Here is a 19,551-nt window from a genome sequence, read left to right on the forward strand (position 1 = left end):
TATTATCCATGCAGCAGTGAAAAATGGAAAAATAGAAGGAATAGAACTGGGAAATGGCAACATGGTAAAAGCATTAGCAAAGGATGATGGTTACAAATGCCTAGGCATATTGGAAGCAGATAACATCTTGAATGGAAAAGTCAAAGAGTCAACACAAAAGGAATACATCAGGAGGGTCTGCAAAATATTAAAATCAAAGCTGAATGCTGGAAACATAATTAAAGCCATTAATACATGGGCAGTTCCAGTGATACGCTACTCAGCTGGAATCATCAACTGGACTTTGGCTGAACTGGAGAACTTGGACCGGAAAACGTGCAAACTTTTGAATATCTACCACGCTTTACATCCACGAAGTGACATTGACAGGTTGTACCTGCCAAGAAAAATAGGAGGCAGAGGACTATTGCAAATCCATCAAACTATAGAAGAAGAAAAATGAAGTTTGAATGATAAATTTGACATGGGCATGGTTTAAGATGGGAACCATCAAGAAAGAAATTGAAGGTTTAATACTCACTGCTCAAGAACAAGCACTACAAACTAATGCCATGAAAGCAAAGATACAAAAATCCACTGACAATCCAAACTGGCGACTTTGCAACGACAAAGTCGAAACTGTTTCACATTTAATATGTGAATGCAGCAAAATCGCACAAACTGATTACAAAGCTAGACACGACTGAATTGCTAAATTAATCCACTGGTCATTATGTAAAAAATACAACTTACCTGTATCCAAAAAGTCATGGGAACATAAAGTGGAAAAAGTTATAGAAAATGAGAAGGTGAAGATCTTGTCGGACTTTCGAATACAGATGGATTGTCATTTGGAACACAACATCCCAGATATCACAGTTGCCGAAAACCAAAACGTACAATTTATTGACATCGCAGTACCAGGAGATGCCAGAGTCGAAGAAAAAGAACTGGAAAAAATCATGAAATATCACGACCTGGCCATTGAAACTACGTGATTATGGATGAAACATGTAACAGTGATATCCATTGTCATCGGGGCACTTGGTACCATGTCCAAGAATTTTATAAGATACATCAACAAATTGCAGCTTCCTGCAATAACACCAGCGGAACTGTAAAAAACTGTGCTACTTGGAACATCGTACATCTTAAGAAGGTACTTGATTGATACGTAGGATGCTGGCAGCAACCCGCATTAACCATTAGCATCAGTCAATGCTATTTGTGATGCATTTTTGAATGATCAGTTGACTGAGTTTCATGTTTAATGAATAAAGTTAATAAAATAATAATAATAATAATAATAATAATAATAATAATAATAATAATAATAATAATAATAATAATAATGACTATCTACAATGCCATGACCGCGTTGCTAAGATCATTCACTGGGAATTATGCCAGAAGTTTGGATTTGAGTACAGCAAAAACCACTGGGAACATCAGGTTGAGAAAGTTTTAGAGAATGAGAAACTCAAGATCTTGTGGGACTTCAGGATTCAGACTGACAGGCACTTGGTCCACTACACACCTGACATAACAATAGTTGAAAAAAAAAAAGTATGGTTCATTGACATTGCAATACCTGGTGATGCACAGATTGAAGATAAGCAGCAAGAAAAAATCACCAAGTATTGGGACTTGCAAATTGAAGTTGAGCGACTGTGAAAAAGAAATTGTGTGTTGTCCCGATTGTAATTGGAGCCCTTGGAGCAATACACAAAGGGCTACCTCGCTATTTAGAAATTCTAAATTTATCGGACTTGAACATTTTGACTCTACAAAAAACCACCCTACTCGGAACAGTTTACATCCTCCCATGATACCTTAACAGTTCCTAGGTCCTTGGTTAGGACTCGAGCTGCTGAGCTATTAACCAGCCTCAAAGCTGTGAATCTCACCAAAGATTAATAATAATAATAATAATAATAATAATAATAATAATAATAATAATAATAATAATAATAATAATAATAATTACACTAATCAAATTTATATAATCCTAGTATTGATATACATGTTAGATATTCAATATTTCAATGTTCCATTTTAATGCCAATGATATTATTAAGCGTACATACTAATACCATCTTTCAACTTCTAATGCTTTCATCTAATTATTACTTATATTCTATTATATAAAAATTATATCTGCTAATATTCCCTCTATTATTTCTACCTCTATTCTAGCTTCTAATCAGGCCAATACTAATAATACTAATTCTAGTGTTAATACACATGTTTATATTAAGACATAGTCCTTCATTATTTGGTTGTTCAAAGTCACAATACGCCATTCATGTACCAATCATCCTATTATTTAAACATACCTAATAATACCATCTTTCAACCTCCAATCTTTCCATCTAACTATTGATTTATATAAAGATGTGTATTCTTATGTCTTCCCCTATTCTAGTTTTTAATCAGGCCATCATTATATTAGAAAAAAAAAGAAAAAAAAATCTTTTCTATCCATCATCTCTTGCCCGTTTTAATACTTCAATTCTTATTTGTTTTTTAGCTTGCCTCCCATACTCTTCTCTTGGATCTTTGTTTCTATCAGTATCTGTGTCTTTACCATTCAGTCTGAATATTTCTCCCATCTCTAACCTCCTAAGCTGCCAGGTCTCTAGAATGTCCACCCAAACCCCTATCTCCCTTTCATAAGTATCTTCCAGGTTATCTGATTCCATGTTTAACTTTCTTAAAGTACTTTTCCCTTGGTTTATTTCATCAGTCATTATTATCTTTATCGTCTTCTCCTTCTCATCTTCTTGCTTTGTTTACTGGTTTGTCTGTTCTATCTTTTACTCCATTCTTTCTGCTGTCTCCTCTTTCTGGACTCTTTTATCTTCATTCATTATCAGTTGTAGGATATTTTCTGTTTACCCATTTATGTCTTGCAATAGGTTCTTTATCTCTCTGTGATTCTTTGTCATAGTATCCTTAATGATTTGAAACATCAACGCCATTTCTTTTGAAATCTCACTCTTTCCCTCTGATGGAGCATCTTATTTTAGTAAGTCCCACTCTTACTCAATAGGATGGGGTTGAGGGTTGTCCCCGAACCGTGAACTAGCTCACGAGCAAACACACTAGGACTGAAATAAAACTAGCAGAGGAGTCTTGTATAAAAATATACTTTACTTCAAAATGTTTAAAAAACACTATATCTTTAAAAAGGCACATTAATAACAAAGTCTTATCTTGGTTAAATGAAGCCAGGCCATCTCCCTAAATTCCTCTCCACAATACCGAAACAGTCCATAAGAAAAAACTAACATGACATTAAACAGCTTCGGTGTCGATACATCATCGAGGTGGTAGAAGAGCAGCAGCGTAGGCTTCACAGCTAAAAGTCACCTGTGAAAAACAATTCAATCAGCAAACGTGGCTTGAAGCTCCTGGAAGGGAAACTGTCCAGCAGCAACAGTTCAGATGTTGGCTTGTGTGCTTCAACTCAGCAAAAGGCAAGCCGAAATTGGAGACTTCAAAAGGCTCCCAGCTATCTCAACTCACAGTTGCAGCTAGCTCCGTGGGAGTATCTTTACACAGCTCTTCAACTCCTTTTCTGCTGCTATCTCTGCTGCAGCCGTCAGGACTCCTTATCTGAGTTCTCCTCCCTTCTGCAGCTCTGGTCTGGGCTCTGCGTCCAGGTGCTTCAGCACTGGCTCTGCATCTAGGCCTAAACAGTGTCTAGGCCCAAATAGCAAGCAGAAAGGTCCGTGCTTATATGAGGAGTTAACCTGCAATTAACTAGGGTGGGGAAGGCTTGCAGTTAATTGCAAACAGGAGATGGCTTGATTGGATCCATACTGTTTGTAACTGATCAAGTAGCTACAGCAATTCTGAAAACATTCGTGACAAAAACAATATATTCAAGTCCAATGTTGCTCTTCAGAAAGTTCAATAATCATAGTTCTTTACATCTCAGGATTATTAATTAGTTCCATTTAAGTAGTCCAGGCAGCTTCCACAAATCAAAAGTCACTTTACTTTACTTGAGAATCTTCCTTATTCTCACAATAGAGTCTCCAGTAATCATAAAATAGATAGTTATAGAACAGTAAATATCACCACAGTCCTCCAGATGAATGTTGTTTATTTCTTTTATCATAAATCTTCCCTGGCTTGTAGGTGTATGGTATATTTTCCATTCACCAGTAAATGGCACCCTCAACTTAGGCTTCAGCATTGTTTTAAGTCTGATAAATTAATTAATCCAATTTTAGTTCAATTTATGGAAGCAAAGTCGGCTATTCAAGTAGATAGTTCCAGCATTTTATAATGCCTTTCCAAAACAATGCCTACCCAGTTTAAAAATCCAATTTTCTATTTTTTAAAAGGTCTTTAACTTTTCTCCCCTTAGTTTCTTTCTTTCAGGTCTAGGATTTTTCTCTCTGTGGTTGTTCACCACTTTAAGAAATAGTTCTAAGAGTCTCTTTTCCTGGATTTTTTTTCTTTCTTTTAAAGTTAGGATCTAAGTAAAAAGAAGAATCTTCTCACCCAGATCGTCACTGTTCTTCTACAATGCTCCTGCACATTTCTTTGTTGCCTCGGCTGTCCCAGCTTCATGGCTGCCTCTTCTCGTCATGGATGAGAGGGAAGAAGCCCTGGGTCAAGCAGGAGAGTTGCTGCTCTCTGTGACCTGCAGGGTGACCCTCTTTTCTTCACTGGGTGGCTTTAGCTCCTTTCGGAGCCCTCCAACAGGGAGAACTCGGCGCAGGAGCATGGAGACCTGTTCCTCATGTCTGATCTTGCCACACCATCAGCCAGAAGTCTAGAAGTGTACATTTTCAATAGCCATCCCATTCTTTTAACCTCTCTCTTTGTAAAGATTTGCACAGCTTTTTCCTTCTTTGAGTTCAAGAAAATGGTGAACGTTTCTATCTGTCATAGGAGGAAGCTGTGTTATAATTGAAGGTGGATTTGTAGGTGCGTGGCATTTCTATGTTTGGTTCTTATATTTCCTGATTTTTCTAATTTTTAAAATGTGTATTTTGAGTTCTTGGATATTGTTTATGTTCATGCAGTTAGCTTCCCAAAGGTTCTAGGAAGTGGTGGCATACCAGCCCAGTAAATAACTTAAATAGCTAATTATTTTGATCACATGACTGGGGAAGCACTATAATGGCCATAACTTCGGGGACTGGTGGTATATCACTTTTTCCAGCACTATTCTAAGTTGGAATAGTCGCTGAACAAATGGTTGTAAATATAGGCTTATCTGTAACTGAGGAGGTATGGGGGGAAATGCTGAAAGAATAGAAGAAAATGTGTGCAATGCAAAGAAATTGATAATAGGTTTGTGTCCATGTATTTAATTCACAGAAAAGTGCTCCCAGAAGGATATTTTACCACAGTATTTGACAAAGGATTTGTAGGGAAATTGGAGAAGGAGTGTGTTAGAACTAAGTATACTTAAAAAAAAAAAAAGAATTATGTCCTGCTAGTAGTTTAAAACTATCTTGCTTCTTCTTAAAATTCTAATTATTAAGATTCATTCCCCTAAATTAATATAGAAAACAAGTTTCTTGAGTCCCTCCTGACCAAATAGGGTCATTTTCAGCTCTGAGACTAATTATTATTCATTATGTATAGTCTTTTATCCAAAACTATTAGTATACAATAACAAATGTCTCTGGATAATTTTAAGGGGTATCAAAGTACTCAGTGTTGTAGAAATAACTTTAGAAGAATTAAAAGAGTATACTTTATTCTACAGGGTAAAATAATGCAAGTAAGAAACTTGATTTTGGGAATGAAAGCTAATTAGGAAAGTATATGTTTAATTACTTTGTACATCTCCACCCCAGGCCATCCTAACGATGCCCTTGAAGTGATGTCCCGGTGCCTGGAGGCCATGCGGGTCTGGATGGGGAAAAACAGGCTTCGACTCAACCCTTCCAAGACCGAGTGCCTGTGGCTTCCGGCGTCCCGATATAGCCAGATGGTGCCATCGCTGGCTATTGGGGGCGAGTTACTGGCCCCCTCGGAGAGGGCTCGCAACTTGGGCGTCCTCCTGGATGCACGGCTGTCTTTAGAAGAGCATATGACGGCATATGACGAACCTTTTGTCAGGTTCACCTGATTCGCCAGTTGCGTCCTTTTCTGGATCGGGACTCCTTACACACAGTCACTCAGGCTCTTGTCACTTCCTGCCTGGACTACTGCAATGCTCTCTACATGGGGCTCCCCTTGAGGAGCACCCGGAGGCTCCAACTGGTGCAAAATATGGCTGCGCGGGGGATTATCGGAGCGATGGGCCGCTCCCATGTGACACCCCTCCTGCGCGAGCTGCATTGGCTCCCGGTGGTCTTCCGGGTGCACTTCAAGGTGTTGGTTACCACTTTTAAAGCGCTCCATGGCACAGGGCCTGGGTACTTACGGGACCGCCTTCTGCTACCGATAGCCTCCCACTGGCCAGTTCGCTCCCACGGAGAGGGACTCCTCAGGATGTCGTCAGCCAGGCAATGTTGGCTGGCGACCCCCAGGGGGAGGGCCTTGTCTGTGGCAGCACCTGCCTTCTGGAACGACCTGCCCCCGGAGATACATAGGATACTAGATCTCTGTGCTTTTCGCCATGCCCTCAAAACTTTTCTATTTCACCAAGCTGGGCTGGCGTAAACGCCCCCCCCCTTAGATATTTTAATTGTAATGGATTTTAGTTGGGATGTTTTAAATTTGGGCCAAAATTTGTTTAATTTTTTTAATAATTTTAAATTTTGTATTGGATGTTTTTTATTCTTGGCTGTTCACCGCCCTGAGTCTAGCAGGAGAAGGGCGGTATAAAAATTTAATTAAATAAATAAATAATAAATAATTTAAAAATAATTGAAATTTATCTTTAAAAAATGTACTCTTATACTATATACTATATATAGCATATATTTACTCTATATATAAAGTTTATAATTACTATCCTGTATATTGATGAATCTATGATCATTTTTTACTAGGGAAGGAAAGTATAAAGGAAGGAGGAACAAAATCGGTTGTTTTATTCTATATTCTGTATATATTGTGCTTTGTAAAAGAAATAATAAGACAAATTGCACTTCAATGAATTAATGTTAGTATAATTTCTTTACACATTGGACTTCAAAGTATATCAAAACTTTTTGATGATCTGCCATGCCCACTTATCTATAAGGCCAATGATTCAAGTAACATTTTTTTATTCTTGAACAATGGATTATAAGCCATTACTAGCAGTATATTTTATTCCATTTAAAAGCAAAATTATATTTAAAAAGTCTGCATACACAGAAGAAATTATTTTAAAAGAGACAGGGCTACTACTAAATATATCTCTCTAGACCCATATTAGTTCACAACTATTATGTGGAACCTACAATAAGGGAAATTAAGAAGACTCCAGATCGGTTTAAAGTTACCATACAAACTTCTTTATGGAAGTTGCAAATTTACCTGGAACGTGTACATTTTTGCTACCTGAAATTGAAAAAGAAAAATTTGTAAGATAGACAGACCGACAGACAGACCGACAGACAGACAGACAGACAGTATAAATATATATGTGCATGCAGAAATTAGCCAAATACATTAATTGCCATTAATTTATTTTTGCCAATTCATCCTACTTTTTAAAAAGTAGACATCTGGCTCCCCATTATGCTACTGGGAATACAGTGTGTCCTTATGTTCTCCATCAGATGTCCATTCACTCTGCCATCTGCACTTTCAAACAAGAATGTCTCAATGGTTGGGTTCACTAGGCTCTTAAGCTTTACATCAGTTCTGTTGAGAATTAAAAACAAAACATGTCAAAATATGCATTCCAAATGCAAACCATAACACAATCCTAAATATGTTTACTTCTTCACAGATATCATTTCTTGATTCTCTATACACCAATGTTATTAAAAAAATTTTTCCCCCAAACTAATTTCTGTGCCAATCAATTCATATCTCCTAAATATAAGATGTTGTTAAAAGAAATGTGTTTCTGGTTTGGACATCTGTAACTAAAACTCTTTTGAATGGGAAGGAGGAAAAGAACTTTTTTTTCTTTTTGCAAGGAAAATGTTTGGCCTAGTATGTCATAGGCTTTTCCCTTCATGAGGTAAATGTAGGATTCCCCTAATTATTTAAAAATAAAATATGCATAAAATAAAGTCAACCTTCCTTACTAAATTTCTCTCTCTCTCTCTCTCATAAAAATGTTCAATATAGTATGTTTTGTCTTGTGTAAAAAATTGTGATGTAAATAAAACAAAAACAAAAATAGTGATGAAGCTCCACATTCCTAATATAAAGCAGAGAAGTGTCCCTGCCATGAATTGTTAGTTTTATATCTGCCAATCATTAGGGATACATTGAAGCAGAGACAGATATATTCAGCACAAGAGAAAAAAAAAATACTGCTAGAAGACAAACATGACTCTGGCATAACAATAATAATGTAGAAATGTCATTGTTTCAAATTCCTAGTTTATTTAATCTCTAATTTAATACTTGGCAAAGATAATGTTATAAGTTATACCAAAATGTAAAAAATAGAGGAATTATTTTAACTTACAACTGTACTTTTATAAATATTTACAATGTTTATATGCATTAATGTAGCTTTGCATGCAGTTATAGTGTAACTGAATATACAAACTGAGCTCACCACAATTAATGTTCCTGTTTTTAACCAAACATACCTATAACTAAAGCTGTGCATGAAGAATGTTTGATAACTCTTTTATGTTAATATTTATGAGATGGCTTTGTACCCAATGCCAATTCCAACACCTTTGTACAAAATAATAAAAATCTTATATCAGATCTAATTTTAGATGAAACTGATGCCATATGATGTATTAATTATTAAATTAACATGACATTTCATTTATTAATCCAGAAGAAAGTGTACTAGTGAATTTTTCCTTACATACATTATTTATTTATAGCATTTTGAAAGTCAAGAACAGAAGTTATTTGCAACTTCACCCATGAGTTCAGAAACAGACCTAGAAAGCTACCAAACTGAATTAGAAGAAGTCCTCTCATGGCTTCTGTCTGCTGAAGATTCATTGCAAGCACGAGGAGAGATCTCCACTGACGTAGAGGAAGTTAAAGAACAGTTTCACACTCATGAGGTATAAATGAACAATGTCTATTTCAATAATTAACACAAAAATGTCAACATATACTAATTGTTTTTCTATGGTTACAGTATGACACTAAAAATGTAACATTTGAATGATATTTTTATTTCATTGGTTTCCTTTTTACAAAACACTTGAATCACATTGTTAATTTCTAAAAACTGGTTTATTTGATAAAAATTGGAAATTTAATGTAATCTGTAAAATATCCATATGAGTATTTTGTTTTCTGTTGGTAATCATTGTTATAATGATTTTCCAAGGGTTTTATGATGGAATTAACTGCTCACCAAGGACGTGTTGGTGATATTTTGCAAGTAGGCAGCCAACTTTTGGGAACATTTGGAAAGCTTTCAGAAGATGAAGAAAATGAAATACAAGAACAAATGAATCTTCTAAATTCACGCTGGGAAAATCTCAGAGTCACAAGTATGGAAAGACAGAACAAGTAAGTGAATATAAATTGGGATTATCAACTTTGTACTGGGTGAAATTATTGTTATAGTATAAGCATGTCAAAATAATATTGTGTGTTTTTAATACAAATGTATGTGTCAGTGTTCCAACTAACTCCTCAGTGTAATTCAGAACTCCGAGACAAAGTCCATCAAAGTAAGATTTTATTAGAGAAGTCATATTGGCACATCTAGGGAAAACCCGAATCTGAAATCCTATGTTTTCCCCCACCCACACTAAAACTCACATCCTGCCCTGTCCAGTGACATTCACATCACATAGCCCAATCAATCTCCTGTCACAGCTGCCGCCAAACTTTGGTCACTCCCCTCCAGGTGCCAGCAACCCATCCTTGATCTCATGTGAAAGAATATTATTATGACTATACACCCTTTGCTACTCTCCCATTCCCACAGCTCGCCCATCCCCCACTGTGGCAGCCCTGTAAAGTCTGTCCAAAGATGGATCCAGGTCTGACAGGCTGCCTCCCCTCAAGCGATGAGAACATCCTGAAATGAGACAAGTGACAGGGGGTTAGGGGACAAGGGTCTAAACGCTCTCTAACCACCTCTCCCCACCCCCCCAAGAGCTTTGGATTATCAGGGAAATTTTCATGAAACTGCTTCACCAATCTATCCACTTTCACATCCCAGATTTTTACCAAGTGGCCTCAGACAAAGGGTACCTGTTCCAATGGATTAAATATTGTAAACGACCTCTGTGCAATATAAAGTCCAATATTTTTTTTACTTCATAATGGGTTTCCCCTTGTACTACAATTGCCCTAGGAGCTGGTTGATCTCTTGGTCTTATCTGCGAGCTAGCTGCTAGTTTCAAAAAGTTGCTATGAAAAACCAGATTCACCTTCCCTATCAAGCAGGGAAGATTAAGCTGTACAGTTACTGGATTTATTACTTTCACTATGGGGAACAGTCCTAGGAATTTTGGACCTAGTTTCTTTTTTTTTCTTTTCTTTTTTTTAAATACTTTATTGATTTTTTGAAAAAAATTTTTTAAAAAGAAAATATCAAATCTCAGGTAACATCTGAGGTATCGTGCGATTACATATATACATTATATACACATCAAGTATCTTCAAACCTATCATTATTAGAAATAGACATATCCTTATAGTCTTGTTCTATTGTTCCACCATTTGTACCACCTTTCCTGTACTGCCTTAAATTTTGAATTCTCATCGTCTTTAAGAACACTAGTTAATTTTGCCATTTCTGCACATTCTAGGATTTTATTTGTTATTGTCATCTCTGGAGGGATTTGTTTATCTTTCTAGTATTTTGCGAGTGTTAATCTGGCCGCTGTTATAAGATGTATAATTAATTGTATCTTGTCCTTAGAAAGTCCATCTCCCGTCATTCCTAGTAGAAAAATTTCCAGAGATAATTTTATATCTTCTTCCACTATTTCTCGCAGCCAAGTTCGTATTTTTGTCCAGAACTTTTTTGTCTCCGAGCAGGACCACCACATGTGAAAGAAGGTGCCGACCTCCTTTCCACACTTCCAACAAGTTCCTGAGGCGCTGGGGAATATTTTTGCTAATCTAGCTGGAGCTAGATACCATCTGTGAAATATTTTGTAGTGGTTCTCCCTGTAAGCTACTGATTTAGTAAGATTATAGTTTCTATTCCAAGCCTCCTCCCAGTCACTGAAATTTAGTCTGTGGCCAATATTTTTTTCCCAAATGCTTAGTTAATTCCTGGCTATCCCTTCTGCTCTGTCCTCGCCTAATAAGAGATTATAAAATCTGGCTAGCATTTTCTTTTCAATCCCCAGCATAATTTTGTCTAAATTGTTGTACTTCGTCTCTATACCAAATTGATCCCTATCTTTTTGATATCTAGAGCTTATCTGCATGTAGCTCCACCAGTCCAAATTAAAGCCTTGATTACTTAGTGTTTCTCGTGATCTAAGAATACCATTTTCATCTAATATATCTTTGTACGTGCCAAATTTCACTATATCCCTTTTATTAGTGGTAATCAACGCCTCCATAATTGAGAGCCAAATCGGTACTTTCGTATAAAATCTTTGTCTAATTTCTTCCCATGTTTGGATCAGGGTCTCCCTTAATTTGTGTCTATGGAAATATGAATTCTTTTTGTTCTTTGGGCCCCATAAATAAGCATGCCAGCCTGCCTGTAGATCGTGGCCTTCTAGCGTCAGGATTCTCTTGTTTTGTAATGAGACCCATTCTTTGATCCATACTAATTTGGCCGCTTTCTGGTAAACTTGCCAATCGGGTAATCCGAAGCCGCCCATGCTTCTTTTCCCTTGCAGTGTTTTATATGCAATTCTTGCCTTCTTCCCTTCCCACAAAAAGTCTCGCACCTTCCTTTCCAAATCTAGAAAATATTTTTTATCAATATTCACTGGAATGGTTTGAAATAGAAATATAATTTTGGGGAGAATATTCATTTTAATTGCTGAAATCTTACCTGTGAAGGACAGTTTTAGTTTCTTCCATCTATCTATGTCCTGCTTTATTTTTTGTAGTAATGGACTATAATTGTCCTCTTTTAAGGAGGAATACCTTACAGTGATCCAAATTCCCAGATATTTTATTTTCTTTGCTATTTGAAGTTCAAGGGACTTTTCTAGCCGCTTCTTATTTGTCTCTGTCATATTTCTTGCTAAAATTTTAGTTTTGGTTTTGTTAAGCTTAAAGCCAGCAACTTCTCCATACTGTTATATTTCCTGGAGTACTTTGGGACCAGATTTCAAGGGATCTTCCATTATTAAGGCCACGTCATCGGCGAAGGCTTGTATTTTAAAAATTTCTTTCTTAATTTGTAATCCTTTGATTTCTTTGTTGTCTCTAATCTTTCTAAGTAGGATTTCCAGCGCCATTATAAAGAGTAGAGGGGACAGGGGGCATCCCTGTCTAACTCCCTTTTGTATCCAAAATGTCCGTGTCTTATCCCCATTTATTAATATGCTCGCTCTCTGTTTATAATATATATTTTCGATCATCTTTCTAAAATTTGTCCCGAATCCCATCAAATCAATTTGGTTAATCATGAATTTCCAATTTAAATTGTCGAACACCTTTTGGGCGTCCAAAAACACTAACGCCAGCTGTTTTTCCGGGTGTTGTTCATAGTATTCTATAACATTTATTACCGTCCTCACGTTATCCCTCATTTGCCTCCCTGGGAGGAATCCTTTCTGATCACTATGAATCCAGCCATTTAGGATTTTTTTTAGTCTCTCCGCAATTATACTGGTAAATAATTTGTAATCTGAATTTAACAAAGAAATCGGCCTATACTTTGCTATCTATTTTGGATCAGCACCTTCTTTCAATATGAGGGTAATATAAGTTTCTTTCCAGGAGTCTGGGATTCTTGTACCAACTAGTACCTCATTAAATATATCTAACAATTCTGATTGTAATTCTTCCTCGAATTTTGCATAGATTTTCCCCGGGAGACCGTCTGGACCTGGTGTTTTGTTCTTCTTAATTTTGGCAAGAGCCAGTTTGAGTTCTTCCATTGTGATTTTGTTATTTAACATTTCTCTCTCTTCTTCCATTATCTGTGGCAAGTTAGCTTCCATCAGGTATTGTACAATTTTGTCTGGGTCGATCGCTTCCTCTTTATATAAGGCTTCGTAAAATTCTCTCGCTCTTTCTAACTTATCCACTTCTTTTGTCAAGATGTCTCCATTAATGTCTTCTAGTATAAGAATTTGATTTTTTTCCTGTTCTTTTTTTAATCTATATGCCAGCCATCTTCCCGACTTGTTGGACCTAGTTTCTTGGTAGATAATCTTAGTCTAAGATACTTAGTGGACAGATATACCCGGTCTCCTGGTCTCCCACTCCCAAGGGGGCTTGAAGAGATTGGTGTTTGTTCGCCTGACATTTGTCCGCCTGACGTGGGCACAGTGCATGCACATTGGTGAACCGGTAGGGAAGGTAAGTAAATTTCATCCCTGCTGAAACCTCCCTAGAAAAAAAAAGGCGAATGTTGGTGATAGGAGATTCAATTCTCAAGGGAACAGAATCAGCCATCTGTAGACCAGACAGTCAATCCAGAGAGGTATGTTGTCTCCCTGGAACAAAAATCAAAGATGTGGCTGAGAACCTAACCAAAATAAAAAAACCCCACAGATTGTTACCCTTTTTCTACTACTACATGAAGGGATGAATGACACAAAAAACAACTTGAAAACAATATTGAGTGATTATGAGCAGCTAGGCAAGAAAGTTAAGGAGTTAGATGCACAAGTATTTTTTTTCATCTGTACTGCCAATGAAAGGTCAACATCCGGTAAGAGAACAAAGGATTCTAGAACCACTGGTTAAAGGGTTTGTATCACCAAAAAAACTTTGGATTCCTGGACCATGAGCTGCACTACCTCTGTGATGGGTTTTTGGCAAGGGATGGGCTGCACTTCACTAAGACTGGGAAGAATGTTTTCAGAAAAACTGGCTCAATTTATCAGGACGGCTTTAAACTAAAATTGAGGGGGGAGAGTGACCAATCTTCAGGATCTCTAAGACCTAATTCCAAGCAAAAACCCCTAGAAAACAAGTCAAATAATGAGGTAAGGAGGGATGAGAAGGAAGACAAACTCATATACTAAATAGGAGTCAGACATAAAGATCTCAAGTGCCTATATACAAATGCACAAAGTTTGGGGAACAAACTGGGTGAACTTGACCTATTAATACATGAAGGTAGATATATAATATAGTTGGAATTACAGAAACTTGGTGGAATGAAACCCATGACTGGAACATAATAATAGAAGGATACAAACTGTTCAAAAACCCCAGACCCCATAAAAGAAGAGGTGGAGTTGCACTGTATGTAAAGGACCACTACATTGCTATGGAAATGCAGGAAACAAAGACGAAAACCTCCTAGAATGCAAATGTGTCAATATAAAGAGGGAAAAAAAGGATGAAATTACCATAGGTATATACTACAGGCCACCCAACCAAGCAGAAAAAAATAGATGTACTTTTTGCCAACCAACTAACAAATATACGGTATGTAGGAAACACACTACAATAGTAATAGGGGACTTCAATTACCCTGACATCAATTGGAAGACTAATTCTGCACTAAGTGAGAAATCAAATAGGTTCCTGACCAATCTAGCTGACAACTTTGTTGTCCAAAAGGTAGAGGATGGAACTAGAGGGACAGCCATACTGGACTTAATTCTTACAAACAGAGAAGAAATTATAGAGGGAGTTGAAATTGCAGGAACCTTGGGTGAGAGTATATGCCATACTAGAATTCAACATAACACAACCACAAGCAATAGAACATAATGATAGCAGAGTCTTAGATTTTAAAAGAGTTGATTTTAATAAACTCAGAACTTGGGAAAGATTCCTTGGATGAAAATCTTAAAGGGGAAAACAACTGAAGAAGCCTGGGAAACTCTGATAAATATGATCATAAAAGCCCATACCAGCACAATACTATTGAAAAAGAAAAACAAAAAACCCAAGAAGAAGCCACCATGGCTACACAAAGATCTCTCTGACAAATTGAAAGACAAAAAGGACAAGTACAAAAAATGGAAAGAAGGACACATAACTAAGGCAGAGTATCAGCAGATAGCCAGAATCTGCAAAGACGAAATCAGGAGATCAAAGATGTGCTCAGAATAAACAAAGACGTGCAACAAAAGTCATATAAATGACAATAAAAAAAATTAAGGAAACAGTCGGTCCACTAAAGAGAGAAGACAGGCAGCAAAGAGAAAGCAGAGCTGCTTAACTCATTCTGTGCACCGGTCTTTACGCAAGATGAAACTATAGTTCAACCTACCAAAAACCGTAACTGTTAAAAGACAGACTAGAAATAAAAGTTAAAATAAGCACACACAAAAAAAATAGTAAGAGAACAGTCGTCTGATCTTTATGAATACAAATCATTGGGACCTGATGGATTACATTTGATTTAATTTAATTTAATTTAATTTAATTTAATTTAATTTAATTTAATTTAATTTAATTTAATTTAATTTAATTTAATTTAATTTAATTTAATAATTTAATTTAATTTAATTTAATTTAATTTAATTTAATTATTTAATTTAATTTATTAAATTTATATCCCAGAGTTCTAAAGGAGTTGGCAGATGTCATCTCAGAACCACTGTACCACATCTTTCAAAAATCCCGGAGTACCGGGGAACTACCAGAGAACTGGAAAAGAGCTGATGTGGTTCCCATCTTCAAAAAAGAAAAAGAAAAAAAAAACAGACTAGGAAACTACAGATCGATCAGCCTAACATCGGGAAGATACTGGAAAAGATAATAAAAAAACATCTGCCAACATCTAGAAATAAGTAAAGTAATGACAAGCAGTCAGCATGGGTTTGTTAAAAACAGATCATGCCAAATCAATCTCATTTCATTCTTCAAAATAGTGACTAAATTAGTAGATCAGCAAAATACTGTGGACATAATATACTTAGACTTCAGCAAGTCATTCGACAAAATAGACCACAACCTACTTCTTGGTAAGCTAGAAAAAAGTGGGATAGATAGCATCACCATCAGATGGATTTGTAACTGGCTGACAAACCATACTCAAAGAGTAGTCCTTAATGGTACTACATCTACATGGACGTAAGCAGTGGAGTACCACAAGGTTCCATCTTAGGCACAGTACTCTTCAACATCTTCATAAACAATTTAGATGGGGGAATAGAAGGGGCATTTAACAAATATGCAGATGATACTAAGTTGGCAGGAATAGCCAACACCCTAGATCAGGGGATTGCTACTTTAAACACTCAAAGAGCCATTTGGACCGGGACTTTCCGCTGAGCTTCCTATGGTATTGGAGTTGAGGAACACGAGCTCCACAATCCCGCTCTGAGCTCCCCCATCGGGCAGCTCCAACTAAGCCATAGCCACCCTGGATGGGTGGTGAAGTAAAGGGGACCACCTTGCAGGTCGAGGAGAGCCTCATCTCTCCTCCCTGACTCAGAAAGCCCCCTCATTCGAAAATGCAGTGCAGTGGCAGCAAAAATGGCTGCCATGAAGCTGGAGCAGCCAGAATAATAATAATAATAATAATAATAATAATAATAATAATAATAATAATAATAATAATAATAATAATAATAATAATAATAATAACAACAACAACAACAACAACAACAACAACAACAACAACAACAACAACAACAAGTTAATCTTTAGTGAGATTCACAGCCTTTGAGGCTGGTTATTAGCTCAGCAGCTCGAGTCCTAACCAAGGACCTAGGAACTGTTAAGGTATCATCGGAAGATGTAAGCTGTTCCAAGTAAGGTGGTTACCGGATCTCGCCAGATCGCAACAGCGAGATCAACGGCCCCAGGCCTGTCGGAAAAGCCAGGTCTTCACCACTTTTTGGAAGGCCATTAGGGTGGGGATGGTCTGGATCTCAGGAGGTAACTGGTTCCAGAGAGCTGGGGCAGCCACAGAGAAGGCCCTTCCCTGCGGACCCGCCAGCCGGCATTGTTTAGCTGACGGGACCCGGAGGAGACCAACTCTGTGGGATCTTACCGGTTGCTGGGAGCTATGCGGTAGAAGGCGGTCTCGAAGATAACCTGGCCCTGAGCCATGTAGGGCTTTAAAGGTAATAACCAACACCTTGAATTGTGACCGGAGACCAATAGGGAGCCAGTGCAGCTCGCGGAGAATTGGTGTAATGTGGGTGTACCTAGGTGCACCCATGACAGCTCGTACGGCTGGGTTCTGGACCAACTGTAGTCTCTTTTCAAGGGTAGCCCCATGTAGAGCGTGTTGCAATAATCTAACCGTGAGGTGACAAGGGCAAGAGTGACTGTGAGGAGAGCCTCCTGATCCAAGTAGGGTTGCAATTGGTGCACCAGCTGAACCTGTGCAAAGGTCCCCCTAGCCACAGCTGACAGATGTTGCTCTAATCTTAGCTGTGAGTCTAGAAGGGCACCCAAATTGCAAGCCCATTCTGAGGGGGACAATTTCTCTCCCCACCCCCAGAACCAAGGATGGACAATCAACATAGTCTTTAGGAGGCAATACCCACAGCCACTCGGTCTTGTCTGGGTTAAGTCTGAGTCTGTTGACTCCCATCCAGACCCTCACAGCCTCCAGGCACTGGCACATCACATCCACTGCCTCACTGAATTGACGTGGGGTAGAGATATACAGCTGGGTATCATCAGCGTATTGCTGATACCTCAACCCGTATTGTCGGATGATCTCACCCAGCGGCTTCATATAGATGTTAAATAGGAGGGGAGAGAGGACCGAGCCCTGAGGCACCCCGCAAACGAGGGGCCTAGGGGTCTCTTTATCTTTATCTTTATTTGATTTATATACCGCCCTACTCCTGAAGGACTCAGGGCAGTGAACAGCCAAATGATAAAATACATAAATACAAAATTTAAAAACAGAATAAAACTGAATTAAACAATTTGGCCCAGACAGATTTAAAACACCCCAATCAGAGGTCGACCTCTGTCCTCCTACCAACACCGACTGTGACCGACCAGAGAGATAGAAGGAGAACCACCGTAACACGGTGCCTCCCACTCCCAACTCCCTTAGTCGTCCCAGAAGGATACCATGGTCAATGGTATCGAAAGCCGCTGAGAGGTCAAGTAGCACCAAGATGGGGGAATGACCCCCATCTCGGGCTCGCCAGAGATCATCCATCAGCTTGACCAAGGCAGTTTCCATGCTGTAGCCAGACCTGAAGCCAGACTGAAAAAGGTCTAAATAATCCGTTTCCTCCAATGACCGCAGGTGCCACCCAAGACAGTGCAGGAGCGAAGAGAGCAGTGAACAGAGACTGTGTTGCTGGGTGAGATTATTCTTTTTTCTTTAAAGTTACCCCAAGGATAAGAAAAAATCCTAGAGAAGAGACTCTGAAAATAACTTTGCAAGTGGCGGAAAATATTTTTTTAATAGAGATTTATGTTGAAAAGTAAGTTGAGAGCACCATCTACTGATGGAAGGAAAAATGACTCCTAGACTCCTGGAAACTTACAGGGATTCTGAGAAGCTAGAATAAAAGACTAAAAATACAGAGTAGACTTAAAGAACTTGGAAAATATTTTGGACTAACAGAGTACTGAGTAAATGCTGGGATTGACCCATCTGGATAATTGATTTTGTTTTGAAAGAAATGGAGATTGAGTGAAATAAATATCTGCTGGAAAGAAGGCAGTGTGGGAATTTGAGAGGAGGGTCTTATTTATCAAAGCATACTCCCAGGATCTTGGACTCTCTGGTTGCTGGATTCGATTGAGGCATGATTGTTTACCCTACGTTTATTGTCATTATGGCAGGAGTTGAAGGAACAGCTCTGGAAATGAGAGAATTTCTTAATGAGATGGCCTTGGTGTTCCAAAATATTTTGAACTTAATTGATGGTATGGATCAGAAAGCGGAGCGTGTTTTGCAAAGAATGGGAAACAAAGAGCAAAATGTACATGAACTGGTGGAAGCAACAGAAAGATTGGATGAAATTGACCACTTAAATCAGCAAATAGAACAAGAACAGGGAAAAAATATGGATCAGAAAAATCAGCAAATAAAGCAACAGCTTGATGAACAGGAAAACCAGATAAAGGACAAGCAAAAGGAATGGGAAGAACAGGAGGATTGGCCACATCAACAAATAAACCAAGGACTGGAGCAAAAAAGGGGACTGGCAAAACAGCTGACAAAAGAAGAAATACTGAACAAAACAAAACAGATAAATCAACAATTGAAGAGGCAGGAAGATACTTTTGATAAGATTAGGATATGGGCAGATAATTGGGAGAATTGGCAGTACAAGATTCTACTGGGAGAAATCTTTAGAGTGAACAAAAAAGAGATAGATGAAGATAGAGATAAAAATGAGTGTGGGAGTCGAATTTAAAAATGGATAAGAATTGAAGTACTAAAAAAGAGAAGAGAAGATGGGTAAAAAAATTGCCCTTTAAATATTAAAGTAACCTATTATAAGCTAAAGAGGCAGAAAT

The 19,551-nt window shown here is 37.8% G+C and overlaps 1 protein-coding gene and 1 long non-coding RNA gene across 4 annotated transcripts in view; both read left to right on the forward strand.

The window, feature by feature from the left end:
- DMD (dystrophin) overlaps window positions 1–19,551 on the forward strand; it is a 2,041,544-nt gene that overhangs the window by 598,999 nt on the left and 1,422,994 nt on the right. For all 3 annotated transcript variants that reach the window (XM_087871305.1, XM_087871306.1, XM_087871307.1), the window contains exons 9-10: window positions 8,907–9,095; window positions 9,368–9,552. In XM_087871305.1, coding sequence (XP_087727431.1) covers window positions 8,907–9,095; window positions 9,368–9,552 — 374 coding nt within the window. The remainder of the gene's footprint in view (window positions 1–8,906; window positions 9,096–9,367; window positions 9,553–19,551) is intronic.
- LOC148113437 (uncharacterized) lies at window positions 18,272–19,260 on the forward strand. Its single transcript, XR_015728235.1, has 2 exons — window positions 18,272–18,383; window positions 18,871–19,260. It is a non-coding gene; the product is annotated as an uncharacterized LOC148113437 (long non-coding RNA).

This window comes from Pantherophis guttatus, chromosome 5 (assembly GCF_059756535.1).
Source record: "Pantherophis guttatus breed Tessera chromosome 5, ASM5975653v1, whole genome shotgun sequence".
NCBI lineage: Eukaryota > Metazoa > Chordata > Lepidosauria > Squamata > Colubridae > Pantherophis > Pantherophis guttatus.